The 27,713-nt window shown below is 43.7% G+C and overlaps 2 protein-coding genes across 2 annotated transcripts; one reads left to right on the top strand and one right to left on the bottom strand.

The window, feature by feature from the left end:
• The first annotated feature begins 165 nt into the window (after window positions 1-165).
• Window positions 166-16,351, top strand: atp6v0cb (ATPase H+ transporting V0 subunit cb). Its single transcript, XM_060920768.1, has 3 exons — window positions 166-415; window positions 15,423-15,606; window positions 15,731-16,351. Exons 1-3 carry the CDS (start codon window positions 349-351, stop codon window positions 15,933-15,935), a joined length of 456 nt encoding a protein of 151 aa, XP_060776751.1. The 5' UTR covers window positions 166-348; the 3' UTR covers window positions 15,936-16,351.
• A 5,766-nt stretch (window positions 16,352-22,117) lies between these two features.
• Window positions 22,118-25,061, bottom strand: nubp2 (nucleotide binding protein 2 (MinD homolog, E. coli)). Its single transcript, XM_060920767.1, has 7 exons — window positions 24,982-25,061; window positions 23,554-23,672; window positions 23,217-23,406; window positions 22,947-23,101; window positions 22,722-22,832; window positions 22,519-22,588; window positions 22,118-22,439 (listed from the first exon to the last, which is right to left on the bottom strand). Exons 1-7 carry the CDS (start codon window positions 24,995-24,997, stop codon window positions 22,303-22,305), a joined length of 798 nt encoding a protein of 265 aa, XP_060776750.1. The 5' UTR covers window positions 24,998-25,061; the 3' UTR covers window positions 22,118-22,302.
• Between the last annotated feature and the right edge of the window lie 2,652 nt (window positions 25,062-27,713).

Genomic DNA, 27,713 nt, shown 5'->3' with positions numbered 1-27,713 from the left:
CGCGATGTTGTTTTCAGCGTCCAATCAGCGGAGCGCGTTAAAGAAGTCCGCAGCCACGAGCCAATCCTCGCACAACAGGTGGAAATTCAAGAGCCAATCAGAGCGCAGTATGGATTTGCGGAATACGGATAGGAAAAGAAAAAAAAACAACGCAATGTTTTCTGGCGTGCCGCCATTTTGTTTTGCTGAGGCGGTGCGAGTGTGTGTTGCGCTGCGTCTCCCGGCTGTGTTTCAGTGTGAATCAGGGTCCAGCGCTCCGCCGCGGGCTGCACCGGCCTCCCGGGACAACGCTGAGGAGTCCAGCGGTTCTCCAGCCCCAGTCTGATCGATACCCGGCGTGTTTAGAGCATGTCCACGCCTGAGTACTCGCCTTTCTTCGCCGCGATGGGCGCCTCAGCAGCCATGGTGTTCAGCGGTAATCACACTTTACACAATCACTCACATTTACACCATCACTCACATTTACACCATCACTCACATTTACACCATCACTCACATTTACACCATCACTCTCACATTTACACCACCACTCTCACATTTACACCATCACTCACATTTACACCATCACTCTCACATTTACACCACCACTCACATTTACACCATCACTCACATTTACACCATCACTCACATTTACACCATCACTCACATTTACACCACCACACTCACATTTACACCACCACTCTCACATTTACACCACCACTCTCACATTTACACCATCACTCACATTTACACCACCACTCTCACATTTACACCACCACTCTCACATTTACACCACCACTCTCACATTTACACCATCACTCTCACATTTACACCATCACTCTCACATTTACACCATCACTCTCACATTTACACCATCACTCTCACATTTACACCACCACTCACATTTACACCACCACTCACATTTACACCACCACTCTCACATTTACACCACCACTCTCACATTTACACCACCACTCTCACATTTACACCACCACTCTCACATTTACACCACCACTCTCACATTTACACCACCACTCTCACATTTACACCACCACTCTCACATTTACACCACCACTCACATTTACACCACCACTCTCACATTTACACCACCACTCTCACATTTACACCACCACTCTCACATTTACACCACCACCACTCACATTTACACCACCACTCACATTTACACCACCACTCTCACATTTACACCACCACTCTCACATTTACACCACCACTCTCACATTTACACCACCACTCTCACATTTACACCACCACTCTCACATTTACACCATCACTCTCACATTTACACCACCACTCTCACATTTACACCACCACTCTCACATTTACACCACCACTCTCACATTTACACCACCACTCTCACATTTACACCACCACTCTCACATTTACACCACCACTCTCACATTTACACCACCACTCTCACATTTACACCACCACTCTCACATTTACACCACCACTCTCACATTTACACCACCACTCTCACATTTACACCACCACTCACACATTTACACCATCACTCTCACATTTACACCATCACTCTCACATTTACACCATCACTCTCACATTTACACCATCACTCTCACATTTACACCACCACTCTCACATTTACACCACCACTCTCACATTTACACCACCACTCACATTTACACCACCACTCACATTTACACCACCACTCTCACATTTACACCACCACTCTCACATTTACACCACCACTCTCACATTTACACCACCACTCTCACATTTACACCACCACTCTCACATTTACACCACCACTCTCACATTTACACCATCACTCTCACATTTACACCATCACTCTCACATTTACACCACCACTCTCACATTTACACCACCACTCTCACATTTACACCATCACTCTCATTTACACCATCACTCTCATTTACACCATCACTCACATTTACACCACCACTCACATTTACACCACCACTCACATTTACACCACCACTCACATTTACACCACCACTCACATTTACACCACCACTCACATTTACACCACCACTCACATTTACACCACCACTCTCACATTTACACCACCACTCTCACATTTACACCACCTCTCTCACATTTACACCACCATCTCTCACATTTACACCACCATCTCTCACATTTACACCACCATCTCTCACATTTACACCATCACTCACATTTACACCACCACTCACATTTACACCACCACTCACATTTACACCACCACTCACATTTACACCACCACTCACATTTACACCACCACTCTCACATTTACACCACCACTCTCACATTTACACCACCACTCTCACATTTACACCATCACTCTCACATTTACACCACCACTCTCACATTTACACCACCACTCTCACATTTACACCACCACTCTCACATTTACACCACCACTCTCACATTTACACCACCACTCTCACATTTACACCACCACTCTCACATTTACACCACCACTCTCACATTTACACCATCACTCTCACATTTACACCACCACTCTCACATTTACACCATCACTCTCACATTTACACCATCACTCTCACATTTACACCATCACTCTCACATTTACACCATCACTCTCACATTTACACCATCACTCTCACATTTACACCACCACTCTCACATTTACACCACCACTCTCACATTTACACCACCACTCACATTTACACCACCACTCACATTTACACCACCACTCACATTTACACCACCACTCTCACATTTACACCATCACTCTCACATTTACACCACCACTCTCACATTTACACCACCACTCTCACATTTACACCACCTCTCTCACATTTACACCACCATCTCTCACATTTACACCATCACTCACATTTACACCATCACTCACATTTACACCACCACTCACATTTACACCATCACTCACATTTACACCATCACTCTCACATTTACACCACCACTCTCACATTTACACCACCACTCTCACATTTACACCACCATCTCTCACATTTACACCATCACTCACATTTACACCATCACTCTCACATTTACACCACCACTCACATTTACACCACCACTCACATTTACACCATCACTCACATTTACACCACCACTCACATTTACACCACCACTCACATTTACACCATCACTCACATTTACACCATCACTCACATTTACACCACCACTCACATTTACACCATCACTCACATTTACACCATCACTCTCACATTTACACCATCACTCTCACATTTACACCACCACTCACATTTACACCACCACTCACATTTACACCACCACTCACATTTACACCACCACTCACATTTACACCACCACTCACATTTACACCACCACTCACATTTACACCACCACTCACATTTACACCATCACTCTCACATTTACACCATCACTCTCACATTTACACCATCACTCTCACATTTACACCACCACTCTCACATTTACACCACCACTCTCACATTTACACCATCACTCTCATTTACACCACCACTCACATTTACACCACCACTCACATTTACACCACCACTCACATTTACACCACCACTCACATTTACACCACCACTCACATTTACACCATCACTCTCACATTTACACCATCACTCTCACATTTACACCATCACTCTCACATTTACACCATCACTCACACATTTACACCATCACTCTCACATTTACACCATCACTCTCACATTTACACCACCACTCACATTTACACCACCACTCACATTTACACCACCACTCTCACATTTACACCACCACTCTCACATTTACACCACCACTCTCATTTACACCATCACTCTCATTTACACCATCACTCTCATTTACACCACCACTCACATTTACACCACCACTCACATTTACACCATCACTCTCACATTTACACCACCACTCACATTTACACCATCACTCTCACATTTACACCACCACTCACATTTACACCACCACTCACATTTACACCACCACTCACATTTACACCACCACTCATTTACACCACCACTCACATTTACACCACCACTCACATTTACACCACCACTCACATTTACACCATCACTCTCACATTTACACCATCACTCTCACATTTACACCATCACTCTCACATTTACACCATCACTCTCACATTTACACCATCACTCTCACATTTACACCATCACTCTCACATTTACACCATCACTCTCACATTTACACCATCACTCTCACATTTACACCACCACTCACATTTACACCATCACTCTCACATTTACACCACCACTCACATTTACACCATCACTCTCACATTTACACCATCACTCACACATTTACACCATCACTCACACATTTACACCATCACTCTCATTTACACCACCACTCACATTTACACCACCACTCACATTTACACCACCACTCACATTTACACCACCACTCACATTTACACCACCACTCACATTTACACCACCACTCACATTTACACCACCACTCTCACATTTACACCACCACTCTCACATTTACACCACCACTCTCACATTTACACCATCACTCTCACATTTACACCATCACTCTCACATTTACACCATCACTCTCACATTTACACCACCACTCACATTTACACCACCACTCACATTTACACCACCACTCACATTTACACCATCACTCTCACATTTACACCATCACTCTCACATTTACACCATCACTCTCACATTTACACCACCACTCACATTTACACCACCACTCACATTTACACCACCACTCACATTTACACCATCACTCTCACATTTACACCACCACTCACATTTACACCATCACTCTCACATTTACACCATCACACTCACATTTACACCATCACTCTCATTTACACCACCACTCACATTTACACCACCACTCACATTTACACCACCACTCACATTTACACCACCACTCACATTTACACCACCACTCACATTTACACCACCACTCACATTTACACCATCACTCACATTTACACCATCACTCTCACATTTACACCATCACTCTCACATTTACACCATCACTCTCACATTTACACCATCACTCTCACATTTACACCATCACTCTCACATTTACACCACCACTCACATTTACACCACCACTCACATTTACACCACCACTCACATTTACACCACCACTCACATTTACACCACCACTCTCACATTTACACCATCACTCTCACATTTACACCATCACTCTCACATTTACACCATCACTCTCATTTACACCACCACTCACATTACACCACCACTCACATTTACACCACCACTCCATTTACACCACCACTCACATTTACACCACCACTCACATTTACACCACCACTCACATTTACACCATCACTCTCACATTTACACCATCACTCTCACATTTACACCATCACTCTCACATTTACACCATCACTCTCACATTTACACCATCACTCTCACATTTACACCATCACTCACATTTACACCATCACTCACATTTACACCATCACTCACATTTACACCACCACTCACATTTACACCACCACTCACATTTACACCACCACTCACATTTACACCATCACTCTCACATTTACACCACCACTCACATTTACACCATCACCTCACATTTACACCATCACTCACATTTACACCATCACTCACACATTTACACCATCACTCTCATTTACACCACCACTCACATTTACACCAACCACTCACATTTACACCACCACTCACATTTACACCACCACTCATTTACACCACACTCACATTTACACCACCACTCACATTTACACCACCACTCACATTTACACCATCACTCTCACATTTACACCATCACTCTCACATTTACACCATCACTCTCACATTTACACCACCACTCTCACATTTACACCATCACTCTCACATTTACACCATCACTCTCACATTTACACCACCACTCTCACATTTACACCACCATCTCTCACATTTACACCATCACTCTCACATTTACACCATCACTCACATTTACACCATCACTCTCACATTTACACCACCACTCTCACATTTACACCACCACTCTCACATTTACACCACCATCTCTCACATTTACACCATCACTCACATTTACACCATCACTCTCACATTTACACCACCACTCACATTTACACCACCACTCACATTTACACCACCACTCACATTTACACCACCACTCACATTTACACCATCACTCACATTTACACCATCACTCACATTTACACCACCACTCACATTTACACCATCACTCTCACATTTACACCATCACTCTCATTTACACCACCACTCACATTTACACCACCACTCACATTTACACCACCACTCACATTTACACCACCACTCACATTTACACCATCACTCTCACATTTACACCATCACTCTCATTTACACCATCACTCACATTTACACCACCACTCACATTTACACCACCACTCACATTTACACCATCACTCTCACATTTACACCATCACTCTCACATTTACACCATCACTCTCACATTTACACCATCACTCTCACATTTACACCATCACTCACACATTTACACCATCACTCTCACATTTACACCATCACTCTCACATTTACACCACCACTCACATTTACACCACCACTCACATTTACACCACCACTCACATTTACACCACCACTCTCACATTTACACCATCACTCTCACATTTACACCATCACTCTCACATTTACACCATCACTCTCACATTTACACCACCACTCACATTTACACCACCACTCACATTTACACCACCACTCACATTTACACCATCACTCTCACATTTACACCACCACTCACATTTACACCACCACTCACATTTACACCATCACTCTCACATTTACACCATCACTCACACATTTACACCATCACTCACACATTTACACCATCACTCTCATTTACACCACCACTCACATTTACACCACCACTCACATTTACACCACCACTCACATTTACACCACCACTCACATTTACACCACCACTCACATTTACACCACCACTCACATTTACACCACCACTCTCACATTTACACCATCACTCTCACATTTACACCATCACTCTCACATTTACACCACCACTCTCACATTTACACCATCACTCTCACATTTACACCATCACTCTCATTTACACCATCACTCACATTTACACCACCACTCACATTTACACCACCACTCACATTTACACCACCACTCACATTTACACCACCACTCACATTTACACCACCACTCTCACATTTACACCACCACTCTCACATTTACACCATCACTCTCACATTTACACCATCACTCACACATTTACACCATCACTCTCACATTTACACCATCACTCTCACATTTACACCATCACTCTCACATTTACACCATCACTCTCACATTTACACCACCTCTCACATTTACACCACCACTCACATTTACACCACCACTCACATTTACACCACCACTCACATTTACACCACCACTCTCACATTTACACCATCACTCTCACATTTACACCATCACTCTCACATTTACACCATCACTCTCACATTTACACCATCACTCACATTTACACCACCACTCACATTTACACCATCACTCTCACATTTACACCACCACTCACATTTACACCACCACTCACATTTACACCATCACTCTCACATTTACACCATCACTCTCACATTTACACCATCACTCACACATTTACACCACCACTCACATTTACACCATCACTCTCACCTGTACACCATCACTGTCACCTGTACACCATCACTGTCACCTGTACACCACCAATGTCACCTGTACACCATCACTCTCACCATCACACCACCAATGTCACCTGTACACCATCACTCTCACCATCACACCACCAATGTCACCTGTACACCATCACTCTCACCATCACTCTCACCTTTACACCACCACTGTCACCTGTACACCATCACTCTCACCACCACTCTCACCTTTATACCACCACTCTCACCTTTACACCATCACACCCACCACCACTCTCACCTGCACACCACCACTCTCACCTGTACACCATCACCTGTACACCATCACTCTCACCTGTACACCATCCTGTACACCATCACTCTCACCTTCATACCATCACCTGCACACTGTCACCTGCACACTGTCACCTGCACACTGTCACCTGCACACTGTCACCTGCACACTGTCACCTGCACACTGTCACCTGCACACTCTCACCTGCACACTCTCACCTGCACACTCTCACCTGCACACTCACCTTTTAGATCTGTGTTGATGTTTATCGGGGTCCCAGCACATGGATGAGCTCTATAGAGTGAATTCCACTGTTAAGAGTGCACTTCTGTTCACAGGACACTGTTTTTGTTAATTAGATCATTAGGACTGGTGATTGGGTCATTAAATATTCATATTAAAGTCTATATCCGGTCAAGTGGATGTCTGTGGATTAGTAATAAGAATTAAAAATGGGTATTATGTATGTAGGTTTATTTATATATATATATATATATATATATATATATATATATACACACACACACACACACACACACACACACACACACACACACACAGGGATGTGCTGTTGGAGTAAAATAATCCACCTCGTGTTGTATTTCTCTCAGCATTCACAGATTATTAACAATTCATCTTTAGTTGCCTTGTATATACTTTATCAGTTTATAATAACATTAGTTTTCTGTTATATCAGTTATGAGCGGTCCTGACTGTAATCCTGTCTATCTTCTGACTGTCCCAGAGCCCTGACACTGGAGACTCCTTACATTAACGTAACATTAACACAGGTGTTTAAGTGCAGCCGTGTCGTATCATTAATAAATCGCAGTACTCTGTTACTGAAATACGTATCAAATCTAAGATGTGAAGGTTCCCGTTTTCAACACCACAGGCTTTTTGTTTGGCATTTTACGCATTTCACGATCCTTCCTTCTTTTTCTTCATGTCCTCTCCTGTTTTCTCATAACGCTAGTTTTTTTTTCCACAATGGCTGTTTTGATTTGACTCTGGAGCTGTGTGTGTGCTGAGAAGTCATATTTATTATCCTAAATTTGCTGATCGAGTGAGATGTTGTCCAGTCGCTCCGACTCAGGAAACCGGATGCCGTCATGATGTGCTGTACACTCACTGGCCACTTTAATAGGAACACCCATCCATCCACCTGCTGCTTTGTTTTCTGCAGTTCTCTAATCAGCCAATCCATCTGTCCATCATCTGTAGCCGCTTTATCCTGTTCTACAGGGTCGCGGGCTGTATCCTATCCCAGCTGACTACGGGCGAAAGGCGGGGTTCACCCTGGACAAGTCGCCAGGTCATCACAGGGCTGACACATAGACACAGACAACCATTCACACTCACATTCACACCTACGCTCAATTTAGAGTCACCAGTTAACCTAACCTGCATGTCTTTGGACTGTGGGGGAAACCGGAGCACCCGGAGGAAACCCACACGGACACGGGGAGAACATGCCAGGGTGGCCGCGGGTCCTTAAAAAGTCTTAAAAAGTCTTAAATTTAATTTTCCTAAAATAAGGCCATTAAAAAGTCTTAAATTGTCTTAAATTTCAAACCCCGTGGTCTTAAATTTTCAATCTTAAATTTATGGAGATTTTACTCAGTCATATCGTTAAAATGTGGTACACTTTGGATGGGGAAAAAGTTTAATCGTTTTTGATGCTCACAGTTACACCGCGCAGGCTCCGAATCCACCGGTTGCTAGACACGCGCGTGCTTGACAACCACTCAGTGCCTGATCTGTTGTGTAAGTCCTATCGTTTGAGAGAGAGAGCAGCCCCGCCCCTCTCTGCTCCCTGAGTGGAGCCCCGCCCCTCTCTGCTCCCTGAGTGGAGCCCCGCCCCTCTCTGCTCCCTGAGTGGAGCCCCGCCCCTCTCTGCTCCCTGAGTGGAGCCCCGCCCCTCTCTGCTCCCTGAGTGGAGCCCCGCCCCTCTCTGCTCCCTGAGTGGAGCCCCGCCCCTCTCTGCTCCCTGACTCTCCCCTGATCAACGGAGTCGGCGGGGAATTTGTGGTTATTATCGGTACAAACAGCGCGAATCACAACTTAAATGAGTGCGGTTCAGTTTGACATTGTCAGTCCATTAGATAAACATTTAATTTTATTAAAATCGAAAATTAATATTTCGAGCCTGTGGGCTACAAAAATAAGTCATTAAAGTAGCCGGCTGGACTTAATTGTGTAGTCGGCTGTATGGCGGCAGCCGGTGCTTGTGGAAAGCCCTGTCGAATCAGCTCTGCGCATGCGCCGTGCGGCACAAAAAAATGGCAGCCACCATGAAGGAAGGAGATCCGGAGTTTTCAAACATTTGCTGAAGTGTGAAATCGCAAAATGGTATTCTAGCGAACAACAAAATAGTAAAGATTCAGAAAAACAAATCATTCAGTGATGATTTTAATAGTGTAATTTTATCCAAACTCGGCCTAACGCTCGATTTAGAACTACAGAAAGTCCGTGTGTCGGACATTTTAAGTACCTTTGTAAAAGTTTCACAAATGTTGCAGTCAGCATTTAAAATGCTAACTTACAGTTTTTGTACAAGTTTCAGTTGATTAAACTGTCATTTTATTAAATGTGTCTGCTTTTGTAATAAAGTACTGAAAGAAAAAGCAAACACAGCATTGCGATTTCTTATCCATCCATTAAAAAAAAATCCCTCCCTCCCAACTGAATTTTTTTTGCTCACCCGGTGGACAGGAAACGGATTTTTTTTAAGGACGGCCTTGGATTCAAACGTTGTGACTGCATTCTGATTGTCACATAGTTACAAGCTTATCCGATCCTTATATTGTGTTCTGAGTGTGTGAATGCCTGTCAAGGAAAAGAAATGAAGTACTTCTACTAGAATAGTGTTTTCTGCTGAATGTTTACAAGAACAATAAGTTACATTAAATTATATAGTGCCCCGTGTCTGGTCGGAGTCTCATCACATCGCTCCTGTGGAGGACGGCCCCATGAGGACAGTTGAAAGTCACACCTGGAAGACGCTCTGGACTCTTACAGTAATGCTTTTATGGCTGAGGACTACAGTTGGCTTGCTAACTTTAGGGCTGCAGTCGTCATGAACAGTTTTGCACTCAAGTTTCCATCAATGAAGAGTTTATAACATCAACGAAACTGACTTCATGTTAAAACTGTTAATGTTATAGTCATGCTGTCTGTTGTTGCCGAAATGAGGATGGGTTCCCTTTTGAGTCTGGTTCCTCTCGAGGTTTCTTCCTCATGTCGTCTGAGGGAGTTTTTCCTTGCCACCGTCGCCACAGGCTTCATCATTGGGGATAGATTAGGGATAAAATTAGCTCATGTTTTAAGTCGTTCAAATTCTGTAAAGCTGCTTTGTGACGATGTTTATTGTTAAAAGCGCGATACAAATAAACTTGACTTGATATAGTTTTTTTTTTTTTTTTCAAAAGAGTACGTTTTTGCGTGACTTTAGATTTGGTCTTAATTTTTTTTGGAACATGGTCTTAAAAAGTCTTAAATTTAACTTGGACAAACCTGTAGACACCCTGCATGCAAACTCCGCACAGAAAGGCCCTCGCCGGCCACGGGGCTCGAACCCGGACCTTCTTGCTGTGAGGCGACAGCGCTAACCACTACACCACCGTGCCGCCTTGAACGCAAACTGTATGTGCTATTTTTCCAGGTCAGAAGATTGATAAGGTAACTGGGCAGTTTGCCAATAATTGCTTTGTAGACGAAGATGTGCCAGTGAATCCATCTGCGCAGAGCCAGAGAGCCAAGTCCAGCCATCTCATAAAGACGGCAGTGACGTACAGTTATGTTCAAAATAATAGCAGTCCCTCAACAGTAGCAAGATAAATCACTGTTTTGGTTAAAATTTCAACCTTTACACCGCAAGCAAGTTTCTGGAGGGTATAGTAAAGGTATAGAAAACCAACAGACCCGCAGTGCATGCTACTGATTCTGTGAAATTGAATGATTAGCTGAAAGGGGTGTGTTCAAAAAAATAGCAGTGGTGAGTTCAATTAGGGAGGGCATTGATTTTGTGAAAAAAAAAAAAAGGTGTTAACAGGTGGTCCTTATTTAAGGATCAAGGCAACGGACATTGCATATGCTGGCTGTCCTGCATTGGTCCTGAAATACCAAGTAAAACGGGTCGTTCAAGACACTGTTCTGATGAAGAGCGGCTTTTAATCAAGAAATGGATAAAAGAGGGGAAAACCTACAAAGAAGTGCAGAAACTTATAGGCTGTTTAGCTAAAATGATATCAAACGCTTTAAAATGGCAGCCAAAACCAGAAAGACGAGGAAGAAAAAGAACTTCTCGAATGGATCGGAGAATAACCAAACTGGCAAAGGCTCAGCCAATGATCAGCTCCAGGAGGATCAAAGAAGATCTAAACTTGCCTGTGAGTGCTGGTACAATCAGACGACGTCTATGTGAAGCCAATCTACCAGCAAGAAGCCCCCGCAAAGTCCCATTGTTAAAGAAAAGACGTGCTGAAGCGGCTACAATTTGCCAAAGAACACATTGACTGGCCTGAAAAGAAATGGCGTAATATTTTGTGGACAGATGAAAGTAAGATTGTTCTTTTGGGGTCTAAGGGTCACGGACAGTTTGTCAGACGTCCTGCAAACACAGAATTCAAGCCACAGTACACAGTGAAGACTGTTAATCATGGTGGTGCAAGCATCATGATATGGGGATGTTTTTCATACTACGGTGTTGGTCCTATTTACCGCATACCAGGGATCATGGATCAGTTTGAGTACATCAGGATACTGGAAGAAGTCATGTTGCCATATGCTGAAGAGGAAATGCCTTTGAAGTGGGTGTTTCAACAAGACAATGACCCCAAACACACCAGCAAGCGAGCAAAATCATGGTTCCAGACAAACAGCATCCAACTAATGGAGTGGCCAGCACAATCCCCGGACCTCAATCCCATAGAAAACTTGTGGGCCGACATAAAAAATGCTGTTCATGAGGCAAAAGCAAGAAATGCAGAGGAATTGTGGAACGTAGTACAGTTGACCTGGGCTGCAATACCTGTTGACCGTTGCCAGAAGTTGGTCGACTCCGTGCACCACAGACGCGAAGCAGTTATCAGAAACCATGGTTATGCAACAAAATATTAGTTTAGGATCCTCAGCGAAGTTGAATTTTCAAGAATTTCTTAGTTTGTATGGTACATTTTTGAGTTTCCAAAGAAAGATGTCAACACTGCTATTTTTTTTTGAACATTACATTTCTTGACTTTCTGTGAAATATTATGAAATGTAATTACTTTTTCCAGTTTTCTTGCTTTGAAATAGAATGTGCAGTATGCCCAATGCATTTGTGTTCATTAAAGTACAATTTATTTGAAGAATTTTGACATTTACTCGCCTTTTTAAAGACACTGCTATTATTTTGAGCACGACTGTATACGTGATTTGGCATTTAAAATGAAACGCAGTGCACCATGGTACACAGTGTCAAGTGTTTTTAGTGTAGATGAGGCAGTGTGCATAAATATGACATCCCCATAACCCAGTACTGGGAGGAAGGTAGCATTGACCAGTTTCTTCCTAGCTTGGAGAGTAAAGCAAGACCTGTTTCTAAAACAAAATCCAAGTTTTGCTCTCAGTTTCCACGCCAGATTCTCAATGTGGACTTTAAAAGTGAGCCAAATACCTCGATATTTATTTATAGGCAAGGACTTTCTCAGTACACTTCCTTTCCAGAGTGGAGATGTGGAGTAAAGTGGGGGTGGGAGGAGAGCAAGATTATGTGAACTCTTTTATTCCCTCATGATAGAATCTGTCATGATAGAATCATGTGGTGTGGAACCAGGACCTGCAGTGAGTCTGGGTCAGGCCTCATTAACACGGTTAATTATACACCCCTGAGCCTGGGCCACACACTGACACCTCCGACAGGGGGCGGTGGGGGGGGGGGGCTCGTGGATGGATGGGAGTGTGTAGGTAGATGAATGTGGTACAGGATGGATGATGAAGAGAAAAGGGAGAAATTAAAGATGTGTGTGTCTGTGTGTTCCACAGTCTGCAGACAAAACATTTCCAAACTAAGAGGACTTATGTCAAAACATGATCTGGAAAAACTGATACATGCCTTCATCTCTAGTAGGGTTGATTACTGCAATGGCCTTTTCACAGGCCTGCCAAAAAAGACCATCAAACGACTTCAGCTGGTTCAAAATGCAGCGGCGAGGGTTCTCACACGAACAAAAAGAACAGAGCACATTACTCCAATTCTAAGGTCCCTTCACTGGCTTCCAGTAAGCTACAGAATTGACTTTAAAGCATTGCTGCTGGTGTACAAATCTCTAAATGGTCCAGGGCCCAATTCCCTCTCTGATATGTTGCAGCGGTCTAACCCAATCAGATCTACCAGATCAAAACAGAAAAATTTACTATTAAAACCAGTTGTTAAAACAAAGTGTGGTGAAGCAGCTTTTAGCTACTATGCAGTACAGCTATGGAACCAACTGCCAGAGGACATTAAAAATGCTCCTGCTGTTGGCAGCTTCAAATCTAGGTTAAAGACCAAGCTGTTTTCAGATGCTTTCTGTTAAATAATTAATATTTTTACATTTTTTATAATCTTTTTCTCTGCATGTTTTAAATTTATTTTAACTTTATTCTATTTTATTCTGCTAGGTTTTTTTTTTCTCCTCTTTTTCTTTTTCTCCTTTTTCTTTTTGGCATTTTAATATTTTATTTCTACTATTGTTTAATTCTTATTATTTTCTTTTAATTCTTTTAATTCTTTTAATTAATTATTTTAGAATAAAGAAAATTATTTTATGTAATTTTATTTCTCTATTGTTTACTGTTTTTGTTTTTACTTCTGTAAAGCACATTGAACTGCCATTGTGTATGAAATGTGCTATAGAAATAAACTTGCCTTGCGTTGCAGAGGGAAACTGTGTGTGTGTGTGTGTGTGTGTGTGTGTGTGAGAGAGAGAGATCAGCATGGGGTTCGTCAAATACACATCCAGTTCTCTGCTGCAGATGGTGTGTAAGTGATTTGCACGCTGTCTCTCGTTTCCTGTGATGTGATGGTGCAGCTGCACACACACCCAGATTCGGGGAATGCCTGCGTGTGCATGCTCTCGTGCTCTGTGGTGTAGGAGAAGCCTATTACCGCTACAGGACTGACCGTATCAGCTGTGTGATGAGTTTCTCAGCTCTGTGCAGCTCTGCTGATGACACGGAGGTGATGCCTGAGGAAAGCAGTGGATATGGGGTGTTGAGTTGATGGTGGATTGTCGTGTGTGTGTGTGTGTGTGTGTGTAACCCTGAGGTGTGAGATCACATGACTGACATTCACTGAGTCACCTGTTCATGTCTTTAGCTTCTCAAGGAACTGCATTGTTTCCCCCTGAGAACTGTAGAGACGCACATCCTACACACACGTCGCAGCGTGTAATCTGTGGTTGCTGTGGGCTGTATTTTTCACTTTTCTATCTCCTGTTCAGGCCAGAATGATTTTGTTTACTGTGTGTGTGTGTGTGTGTGTGTGTGCAGCCCTGGGTGCAGCGTATGGCACAGCTAAGAGTGGCACAGGGATTGCAGCGATGTCGGTGATGCGCCCTGAGCTGATCATGAAGTCCATCATCCCCGTGGTCATGGCAGGGATCATCGCCATCTACGGCCTGGTGGTCGCCGTGCTCATCGCCAACAGCATCACCGAGCACATGGCGCTCTACAAGTGAGACACACACACACACGCACGTTAACAGTTAGCACATCGCACAGCGAAGGGGTGCAAGTTTTGGAAGCATACTGTTCCGAAAGTAATGGTGCCCCTCACAGTCTGTTTCTGTACGTGTTAGGAGTTTCCTGCACCTGGGGGCGGGGCTGAGCGTCGGCCTGAGCGGATTGGCTGCCGGTTTTGCCATCGGCATTGTGGGAGACGCGGGAGTGCGGGGGACGGCGCAGCAGCCACGCCTCTTTGTCGGCATGATCCTCATCCTCATCTTCGCTGAGGTGCTCGGTCTGTACGGCCTCATCGTCGCCCTCATCCTCTCCACCAAGTAGATCCCCCAGCATGCATCACGGCGGGGAGGGGCGGGGAGAGCGACAGAAGAGCACGAAAACTGGCTTCGTCTCGGGAACTTGGAGGAGCAACAGGCTGTGTCTCACTAACGTTTACACCACTGTCCATTTCTGTCTCACTGTCCATTTCTGTCTGTCTCTGTCTCACTGTCCATGTGCTACACTGGGAATTATATATTTTTTCTCATGCTCCTGTGTGTGTGTGTGTGTGGGGGGGAACAGTGTTTATTTTTATCCAGTGGTTTTATTTATATACTCGGTGAAAGTGATAGAAACACCTATAAAGATGATGATGTATCCAGGTGTGCATCGCCTGCTGTGTATTTCTCCTGGATGTGGTAATGGATTGTATTAAAGATGAGTGTCGGCCTTTCTCAGGCTCTCACGGGTTAAATTTACCTGCCGTGTGCGTGCCTATTTATTTATTTATTTATTTATTTAAAATAATACTGTGTGTATGACCCGGAGATTAGTAAAATCCCAGGGCACAACAAAAATGACCACAAGAACTGAACCAGATCTACCAACGCTGGGGAGGAATAACGTGTAGCACCGCCCTCTTGGTGGGTGGGACTAATAGAACATAGTGAACAATAAACATAACAGTACATCTTCAGAATGGTTCTTTAAGATATCACTTGTTTCTGTAATGTAAAAATCATAATTCTTTTTGTGAATAATTTTGGAGTCTGTAATACAGGTGTGTAACGGATGTTAGCTGTAGCGTGCGGATGTTAGCTGTAGTGTGCGTGTCTGATGGCGAACTCAAACACGCTAATGGATTTTTATTTTTTCCACGTTAACTACCCCAAAACTTCATGGGTTTACTGAGGGAAAGTAAAGACAGTGCATCACTCAAGCAGGAAAATTGAGTCAAAGCACAGGAGTTAGTAATGGGAGAGGGGGCGGGGCTTAGAGTGGATCTCAGAGAAGATGTTAATATTGGAGAGTTCAAAATGCCAACGCCACCTGTCAGTCATTCCAGATTCCCGTAACCGAGCTGCTGTTTTCATTTTTCTTGTGCAGTTTTGAGTGACTGTGTTTCTAGCATACATTAAAATGTACGAATGTTAGCATGTCTGCTGAATGTTCTCGAGTAGATCTGGGTTTGGGGTTTTTTTTGTTTTTCTTTTCTTCCATCAGGAAATTGCAAGAATAGAATGATGGTTAATCTTCGTGGTAAAGCTTCTGGGATTAAAGTTCAAAATATGGTTATTTAAACTGAGTCGGCCTTTCAGTTTCATAAAATCGGTGAAATTTAGTTCCGTCTGAAATGTGGTGATTGTGATATCTGTTTATTTGATGATGATGATGCCCTTTACTGTCACTAGTCACATGTACCAGCGAAATTAGCCGTCAACCTGTCCGTACATATACAACATGCAATTGACATAGGGTAGACAGGACAGGAAGACAGGGATAAAGATAAAAAGGAAACAACATGAGGAGAGATGAGGAAAAAAAGAACCCCCCCCCCCACTATGCTCCTGTCAGGAGTACAGTGTGGGAACATTTAAAAAACCTTTGCATAAGCACAACTACAACACAGGTACACTTTAAACGGGGGAATTGGGGGGGGAGGAGGTAATCCAGCACAAGCAAGCAGCCGTCCGCTCCTGCAGCCATGAAGGCGCTGGTCACGCACCCGCTTGTCACACTGGGGGTAAAAATGGCGACCGCGGAGAGTTAGAGAGGAATGCAAGAGTGTCTCCCGGGAGCGACCTTCAGGGGCAAATGTTTTCTCAGCAACGGCCTGAACCAAGGCCGATGCTGTCTCAGGGAGCCGAATGTCGATAAGATATGAATTGTTTGGTCTTTCCAGACACAGTCTTTGCACGTCCACACCGCTCGTCCATATCTGTCCATTCCGTCCATTCTATTCAAATTGATCTCCGAAAAACGTATTCCTTGCAAAGCTGAAAGCTGCTCCGAGATAACAACCATTTTGTGGTTAAAGTTCTGAATATCCACAGTCTGAGTGCCAGCAGCTTTGCCCACCACTCCAATTATATCGGGCAGCTTTGTGGGGCTTTGAACAGCTGTCACCGTTGTCTGATTTCCTCGATATACCAGGGCAATGCCTAATCCAATCAGCGAAAGTCCTGTAATCATGGTTCCGAATAGGTAGATATCTTCAATGTCCTCCACAGAAAGAATCGCCAGGCACACGACCCGCCACCACTCCCACGCGTCCATCGTGTAACCAGCCGCAAACGTTCCGGCAGGACAGACGGGTTCCCCCAAACCCAGGCTTCTCGTCGAGAAAACTGTGTCAATTTCGTTAGGAGACCAGTTTATCAATTCCATGCCTTTTTTTAGTTTAGAAAGTAATGCAGGAAGAGTCTCTCCAAAAAGTACAGCAGACGAGACAAGACACAGAAGCACAAGCAGGGAAAAAAAGGAGGGAGAGGGAGAGCAGAAAAATGCGACCGCCTTCCGTGGAAGCACAGAGAGAAAAAATATATTTCTGTAATATCTCACAAAATATCAGGCCATTTTGTGGCGGGGAAGTTTAATTTGACGTGATTAAAGCAAATAATGTGCATGAAATCGCTCGCTTGGCGCAGTCTTACAGCAGCTGGCATCCACAGCGTTGCATTACTGCCATCTACAGGTTTCCCTTTGAGCGTGCACTGACAGTTCCATCATTCTGTCGCTAAACGAACAGCTGATCACACCGAGGTGCTCGCTGAGCGCCCATATTTATTAGTTTGGTCCTGCGTTTCCTTTCCTTCGTATAGAACATAACGTCTTTTCTTCTCGCTTTCTTTCCGTTACTGTAGTCGCTCTTTCACGTTTCATTCGCACACTCACATCCTCCATTTTTCTCTCCTGTTTCAAATTTGTATCCCACAATGCCTTGTGTGAACGGGGAAAGCCCACCACGTGATGCATGACGTAGTATCTTGAATTGGGTCATGGTGAAGCAGGAAAAAATAGCAGAGAATTTAGGGCCACGTGGAGATAAATTCATTAATTATTCTATTTTTAAAAAACTAATAAAATTGGAAGTCTGTGATTTGAATTCAGTAGCTTTCAGTCGCTAAACAAAATTAATTGGGTGTCGGGAAAATTCTTTTTATGACCTGCACTTGAAAAATCTGAAAAGCAGAACAGCTTTGAGTCATTTGTTCTGGTCATTAAGTTAAGGGTCGTGTTGACACTGGGTATCAAAGACAGAAAATAATGTTTGAAATGAGCAGCATGGAGAATATCTCTGATTTTTCGACGTACTAAGGAACACAAGTGCTCAGACCAGGGCCCTGAGCAGCAAGGGTGTGTGTGTGTGTGTGTGTGTGTGTGTGTGTCCCCCCTCAGGTATGAAAGTAAATTTGGTGTTTTCATGTTCATTATAGGAAATGAGCCAAGTGCAAGTTTTCTCGTTGGAAGAAAACAAAAATCCCTTTAAACATTTTTTTGTTTTAAGTAATGGTTCCGCTTTCAGTAAACCAGATCATGTTGACCCAAACTGAACACACCGGTTAAAGTTCTAGTTACAAAATTTAATTATTGTGTTTAAAACTGAAGGTTATGTCAGGGTTAAGGCTTATTTATTTAGGCTTTTATGGAAGCATCTCCACTGTAATCCACTCGCCGGCCACTTTAATAGGAACTTGTTGTTGATTCTAAGATCCCTGTTCTTGGCTGCAGGAGTGGAACCCAACGTGTTCTTCTGCTGTTTCATGCTGAGATGCTTTTCTGCTCACCACGGTTGTAAAGAGTGATTATATGAGTTACTATATCCTTCCTGGAAAAAAGCTCAAACCAATCTGTCCATTTCCCTCTGACCCTCTCTCATCAACAAGGCGTTTGTTTCCACCCACAGAACTGTCGCTCACTCACTCAGTGTTTTTTGTTTTCTGCACCATTCTGTGTAAACTCTAGAGACTGTTGTGTGTGAAAACCCCAGGAGATCAGCAGCTTCTGAAATACTCAAACCAGTCCATCTGGTTCAAACCAACACCCAGACCACAGTGAGAGAAAGAAAGTCACACTTCACTGTGAGATCACAATGTTTCCCGTTCTGATGTTTGAACATTGTGAACATTAACTGAAGCTCTTGATTTGTATCTGCGGGATTTGATGCATCGTGCTGCTGTCGAGGGATCGGCTGATTACAGAACAGTGGGTGGATAGAGGGGTGTTCCTAACAAAGTGGCCAGTGAGTGTAGTTTACATTTGTGCCGCATCTTTCTAATAACCAGAGACGACATCACAGATTGATCAGAGAAGGAAAGCTCACTGGGATCAGCTGGATGTAGGCCTGGGCATTATGATATCAAGATCATGATAAATTGTCATGATACACTTTTCTGAGATTGATATTAATGCACTGCTCCCTCCAAAAGTATTGGAACAGCGAGACCAATTCGTTTCTGCTTTACACTGAACACATTTGGGTTTGAGATCAAAAGATGAACATGAGCCAATAGATCAGAATTTCAGCTGCATTTCCTGATCTTTATATCGGGATATGTTCAACAATAGAACATAACTCACACATGGCGGCACGGTGGTGTAGTGGTTTGCGCTGTCGCCTCACAGCAAGAAGGTTCTGGGTTCGAGGCCAGCGAGGGCCTTTCTGTGTGGAGTTTGCATGTTCTCTGCGTGGGTTTCCTCCGGGTGCTCCGGTTTCCCCCACAGTCCAAAGACATGCAGTTAGGTTAACGTGGGGCGGCCTTGGGCTGAGGTGCCCTTGAGTGAGGTACCGAACCCCTGACTGCTCCCTGGGTGCTCTAGTGTGGCTGCCCACTGCTCTGGGTGTGTGTGTGTGTTCACTGCTTCAGATGGGTTAAATGCAGAGGATGAATCTCACTGTGCTTGAAGTGTGCATGTGACAAACGTTTCTTCTTCTTTTACATGTTCCAAGTGATCAAAACTTTTGGAACATGTGCCTGACAGGTGTTTCTTGATGCCCAGGTGAGGTGTTAGATTGATTGTTTAAATAATTAACACCTCTGAATGTCTAGTCTTGGTTTGAGTCCTGGGTTTCACCTGTGAAGACTGTATTTGTTGTTAAAAAGGACGAACCAATATGAAGACCAGGGAGCTGCCTATGGGAGAAAAGAAGAAAACTCTATCAGAGCCATTCCACAAAGCAATGTGCATAGCCAATACAACAATTTGGAATGTACCGAAAAAGAAAGAAACCACCAGTGCCGTCAAGTCGATCAGCAGACCTGAACCCAACTGAGCAGTGTTTCACCTCCTGAAGAGGAGACTGAACAGAGAAACCCCAGAAAACTAACAACAACTGAAGAAGTTGCAGTACAAACCAGGAAAAGCATCACAAATGAAGAATGCAGCAGTTTGATGATGTCACTGGGTCACCGGTTTGATGCAGCTCCTGCAAGCACGTCATATGTAACCAAATATTAAGTGTTATTTATGCTAAGACTGCCTGCTCTGATACTTTTGCTCACCTAATGTTTGGGTGGTCTCTGACCAAAAGTGCCATGTTCACATCTAGATGTAAAGATCAGGAAACGAAGCTGAAATTCTGATCTATTGGCTCATGTTCATCTTTTGATCTCAAACCCAAATGTGTTCAGTGTAAAGCACAGAAACAAAAGAATTGGTCTTGATGTTCCAATACTTTTGGAGGGGATTGTGTATATTTGTATAGTTCTTTTTTCAATTATTACTGTTACAAACAGACTGGAAGCAGTTAATTTGATGTGAGAATTCAAGGGAGAGTTAAACAGGAATTTGAAAGTGCAACATAAATTAGAAACCAGGATGATTTTTAGATGAATCTGGAATTTAAGTGTTTGAGTGAAATAGAGATGTCAAAAAATGAGCCGTATTCTGACACTTCTTTGTAATAACAATACAAATTTTACAATTCACATTTTTATTTGACTCATCTTTGGATGTAATTTTGTTTTTTTAAAAGTTTTCCTTTCATTTTTTCCCTCCATACAAAACACACAAACATTTGTGTGATGCACCAGGGACATATTTCTGAGAAATTACTAACGAACCTCAATACCGTGACGGTATCGTGTGTTGCAGAAATGTCTAAAACTCATGATACAGTGTTTTTGTCACATCACACGGTCCTCGGCATAAAGAGCAACACTGGAGGAAGTGCTGGAGCTCTACCACGACCAGCGACCTGAAGAACCATAAACACACTGAGGATGAAAAACCCTGGTGCGAGGTGAACATGTAAAACACGCACGAGCTAATTCTTTATTATTAATGAGTCTATACACAGTCAGCTCACACACGTTCAAAAGCATGATAGAAACACAGATATGACAAAGTGTGTGTTAGAGTCAATGCTTCCAGAGTCCTTCTCCTGTACGTTGTTCTGTTACTACGATGATGATGGTGATGAAGGGCGTCAGTGCTCCAGGATGGTGAGTGCTGTAACTGCGATGTCTCTGATGGAGCTGCAGGTGGCGCTTTCTGGAAATGCCTGCAGGAAATCACGACCTTCCTCCACACTCGCACTCAGGAGAGGGTCCAATGGCACAGAGCCTAAACACACACACATTATATATATACCCATATGTGCAAAAGTTTGTGCCCCCTTGTTACGTGTGTTTCCAATACTCACCCAGGAACTTTGATCCAGTGAGCTTTGCGAGTTCCTCTCCTCCTCCTTTAGAGAAAATACTGGTGCACTCCTATACACACACACACATAAATCAGTGGATTAGGTGTGACAGGGGCAGGGCTTAATCCTATGCCAGAAAAGGAGTCTTGAAATTTCTCTCTGTATGACAGGTCCAAGAAATGTTGTTCAAGTGTGTGTCTTACAGTGCAGTGAGGACAAACAAAGCCACTCATGTTCTCCACAATGCCCAAAATCTTCACCCCTGTCTTCTTACAGAAGGTGATCTCACGCCGCACATCTCCTGTAGATACCGCCTCTCACACACACACAGAGCAGATTTATTATACACAGTTTTGTATATGGTATATCATTCATTCATGCCTCCCCTTCCTTTCTGTGTGTGTGTGTGTGTGTGTGTGTGTGTATACCTGTGGTGTGGTGACCAGTATGGCTCCATCCACTCTGTGCTTTTTCAGGTTCTCCAGGACGGCCAGGTGCTCGTCGGATGTCCCGGGGGGGGTGTCCACCAACAGCACGTCCAGCTCCCCCCACGCTACATCACTCACAAACTGACCAATCAGAGCTGAGAGGTGAACAGACATCGACCAGTGAGAGAGGAAAAAAGAAACTCACATGAACCAATTACAGCTGAGAGAGATAAGACAGATAGGACATGGTAACGCGGTGGAAGGTCAGACCGGTCTTTTTGGGTCCTCTCCAGACGATAGCGTCGTCGGGGTCGTCCAGCAGGAAGGCGATGGACATGAGGGAGAGACGGTCCACACACACAGGGACCCAGCCGGCATCACACTGATGGACCTCGTGTTTACTCACACCCAGCATACGGGGGATACTCGGGCCACACAGGTCCACATCCAGCACTCCCACCTGCGCGTACACGTGCGCAGACACACACACACACACACCAGATAAGTCTTGATTTGTCTGGCAGCAGCAGCACCTTCTCAGAATTATGAGAATATTATCTCAGGTTTGTTCAATGTTAAAATCTTAACTTTCTCAGCATGTGTTTACCTTCTTCCCTGTGTGTAACAGAGCGAGCGCTAACTCTGTGGTGATGGTGCTCTTCCCAACTCCCCCTTTACCAGAGAGAACCAACACCACATGGTGCACCTTCTCCAGATTCCCCCTGTCTGAGAGAGAGACAGACAGACTCAGAGACACAACCTGTCTGGAACTGCACAGCTTTTCATCTGCAGGTTTGGTGTATTATGATAATAATAAAAGTTACATTTATATAGCGCGTTTCTCAAACTCAAGGTCGCTTTACATAGGTCGGAGAAAACACCACACACACACAAAAACAACTGCTAAAGAGTGGTGAGTTTCTGCACTGGTGGAGGAGTGTTCATGAAACAGAAAGGGTTTGAGATGAGATCTGAAGAAAGGAAGAGAAGAGCAGTCACGGAGGGGTTGAGGAAGGGAATTCCAGAGCTTGGGGGCCGTGGCACCGAAGAACCTGCCAACCAGGGTCGAGAGTCTAGTGCGAGGAACAGCATGGAGATCATAGCTCGAGGATCTGAGAGAGCGGGATGGAGTATAAGGGGTCAGGAGATCACAGATGTAAGAAGGAGCAAGGTTACGGAGAGCTTTGAAGGTGCGTAGCAGGATTTTATCTTTAATTCTGGACAGAAGCGGTAGCCAGTGTGTGCAGGAGAGGAATGGTGTGTGTGCAGGAGAGGAATGGTGTGTGTGCAGGACAGGAATGGTGTGTGTGCAGGACAGGAATGGTGTGTGTGCAGGACAGGAATGGTGTGTGTGCAGGACAGGAATGGTGTGTGTGCAGGACAGGAATGGTGTGTGTGCAGGAGAGGAATGGTGTGTGTGCAGGAGAGGAATGGTGTGTGTGCAGGACAGGAATGGTGTGTGTGCAGGAGAGGAATGGTGTGTGTGCAGGAGAGGAATGGTGTGTGTGCAGGAGAGGAATGGTGTGTGTGCAGGGCTGGAGGAGTGTCAGGGCCTCACAGCTGCTCTTTACTTCTCAGGGTTATTAATAATAATGATGATAAAAGGTGGCCATGGTTACAGTTCAAGATTTTAATCTGTCTGTGTTAAATATTTTAAATCTTACCAGTGTTTTTGTTTATAGTCATATTTAATATGTCCTTAACAGCTGTACCTGGAAACCCTAATGCGCATGCGCGATTCCTGTTAGTCACTAAACCACGTCAATATTATTATTATTATTACAGCTTTAGAAAAGCAAGCTGAGGTCTACAGAAACACTGAATAAAAAGGGAGAATATTATCTGATAAATGTGTTTATTGGAGCAGTAGTGACTGTTACACTTCTGTTGAGGTAAAGTTTATTAAAGATTACATCTTTATCTCTAATTATCCTTTAATTGCACTCTGAGCCAGCCCTGAGACACCGGCCCGCTGCAGGCTGTCAGACTTAAACAGCTACATTTTCAGTAAAATGGAATAAAACGGGCTCCTTACCACCATTTACCTCCATCACTTCCGCAATCGCGTGACGTGGCACATAACTCGGCGTGTGATTGGTTGAGTCCGGACCGGTTTCTTCCTCGCGCCCTGTATGTGGCTGTATAGGTGTGTGGTGTGTGTTTACTGCCCCCTGCTGTTCACCCGGGATCTGCTCAGGAACACGCCGTGTGTTATTAACCACGACTGAGGTTTTAACTGTTGTTTTATTTTCCCTGATATTGATTCTTACAGTCTCATCTCATCTCATCTCATCTCATCTCATTATCTGTAGCCGCTTTATCCTGTTCTACAGGGTCGCGGGCGAGCTGGAGCCTATCCCAGCTGACTACGGGCGAAAGGTGGGGTTCACCCTGGACAAGTCGCCAGGTCATCACAGGGCTGACACATAGACACAGACAACCATTCACACTCACATTCACACCTACGCTCAATTTAGAGTCACCAGTTAACCTAACCTGCATGTCTTTGGACTGTGGGGGAAACCGGAGCACCCGGAGGAAACCCACGCGGACACGGGGAGAACATGCAAACTCCACACAGAAAGGCCCTCGCCGGCCCCGGGGCTCGAACCCGGACCTTCTTGCTGTGAGGCGACAGCACTAACCACAACACCACCGTGCCGCCCCTTCTTAGACTCGTTAATTATTAATTCATTAATTAACCAGCCATTGATTGGCTACAGTGTCAGTTTTTCCAACACAAATACCAAAAATTTATGGGCGCTGTGTGAGACAGCTGCCTCTCCAGTAGCTCTGTAGTTTTTTAGCTCTTTAAACCTCTTTTTTTTTCCACCTTTTTTTACTTTCTGCTCTTCTTACGAAGACATAGTGTGTTTTACTTATATAACATGGATATCTCTTAATTTCCCTGAGGTAACCCGCCCAAAGGGATCAATAAAGTTTTATCTAATCTAATCTAATCTAGGGCGGCACGGTGGTGTAGTGGTTAGCGCTGTCGCCTCACAGCAAGAAGGTCCGGGTTCGAGCCCCGGGGCCGGCGAGGGCCTTTCTGTGTGGAGTTTGCATGTTCTCCCCGTGTCCGTGTGGGTTTCCTCCGGGTGCTCCGGTTTCCCCCACAGTCCAAAGACATGCAGGTTAGGTTAACTGGTGACTCTAAATTGAGCGTAGGTGTGAATGTGAGTGTGAATGGTTGTCTGTGTCTATGTGTCAGCCCTGTGATGACCTGGCGACTTGTCCAGGGTGAACCCCGCCTTTCACCCGTAGTCAGCTGGGATAGGATCCAGCTCGCCTGCGACCCTGTAGAAGGATAAAGCGGCTAGAGATGATGAGATGATGAGATGAGATGAATCTAATCTAATCTAATCTAACCACCTCTGACAAAAGGTCATGGGATTTTGATTTGACTTTTTAGGTTAAAATGCAGTACATACAAAATACAGTATGAACATGGCATAAAAACCAGGATTGCACAAAAGAGTGTGAACACTTGTTTCCATTGTGTTCCCAGAGACTTACCACAGACAGCCATGATTACCATACTAAGTAAATACCCAAACTATAAATAATAATAAAGTAATACAAAAAAAGAATAAAACTAATCATCATAATAATAGTAATAAATAAAAATTAAAATAAATAAAAATAATAAATAATAATAATACTCTTATGGTAACAAAAAGGACATAGCACCAGAGTAAAACAACTAGAATAAATTTACAAGAAGAAAACATGACTAGTGAACATTAACACAGACAGTGGAAGCTAATAGTAAACAAAAGAGTTTTTCTCCTGGTGTGATATCTGATTAAAATAAAGACGTTTTACATCCATCCATCCATTATCTGTATCCGCTTATCCTGTCCTACAGGGTCACAGACAAGCTGGAGCCTATCCCAGCTGACTACGGGTGAGAGACGGGGTTCACCCTGGACAAGTCGCCAGGTCATCACCGGGCTGGCTTTTTACAGCTTTCTTAAAATTAGACAGATCTTGTATGTAGTGTAACTCTGAAGGAAGACTGTTCCATGCCTGAATACCAGTGTAAAGGAAACTAGATTTACCAAAAGACCTGACCCTGGGTATCTGCAAGGATGATGCATTAGATCTTGTATTGATTGAATGGAGTTCCTTTGTATAGTTGAAGCCTTGGGCCAATGAATTTGGGTCAGAATCATTTAGAATTTTGAAAACAAGATTAAGCTTCAACTGGGCAACATGCATACTCACTGGTAACATATTGGCCTGCTTGAATTCCTCAGCACCAATATGACTTCTGGCTGGTGCATTCAAAATATACTGAATTAATTTATTCTGGGATACCTGTAGTCTATTTTGGAACTTTATTGATTACCCAGAATACCATGAAGTACTGGCTCAGTCATAGTGACTTTGAATAAGGGCCGATACAAGCAATTTCTTTGTTTCTCGGGTCACATGATTTACTTGCCGATAGAGAAACTTTAGTTTAGCATTGGATTTTTTAACGATATTATCCACAATGTTTTCTCCATTGGTCTAAAGTTAAGGCCAGATACCTGACATGCGAGCTGCATGCAAGTTTGTCGCCAGTATATTGCACCTGAATGGAATTTATTTCGTCTAGTTTTCTCTTTTAAGCAAAGAAAATTGTCTCAGTTTTGCCGAGATGTAGGGAGAGCCTACTGTCAATCAGTCGTTCCCTGATTGATTCCGTTTCCCTTGAGAGTCTATGTTGGATAGAAATTGAACTTTAAAGTGTCTCTATGAATCTTGGGATGAGTTTTTGGT

Source organism: Neoarius graeffei, chromosome 5 (assembly GCF_027579695.1).
Source record: "Neoarius graeffei isolate fNeoGra1 chromosome 5, fNeoGra1.pri, whole genome shotgun sequence".
In the NCBI taxonomy this organism is placed as follows: Eukaryota; Metazoa; Chordata; class Actinopteri; order Siluriformes; family Ariidae; genus Neoarius; species Neoarius graeffei.
Note: the sequence above shows the minus strand (reverse complement) of the source record. Positions and strands in the feature narration are given on the sequence as shown.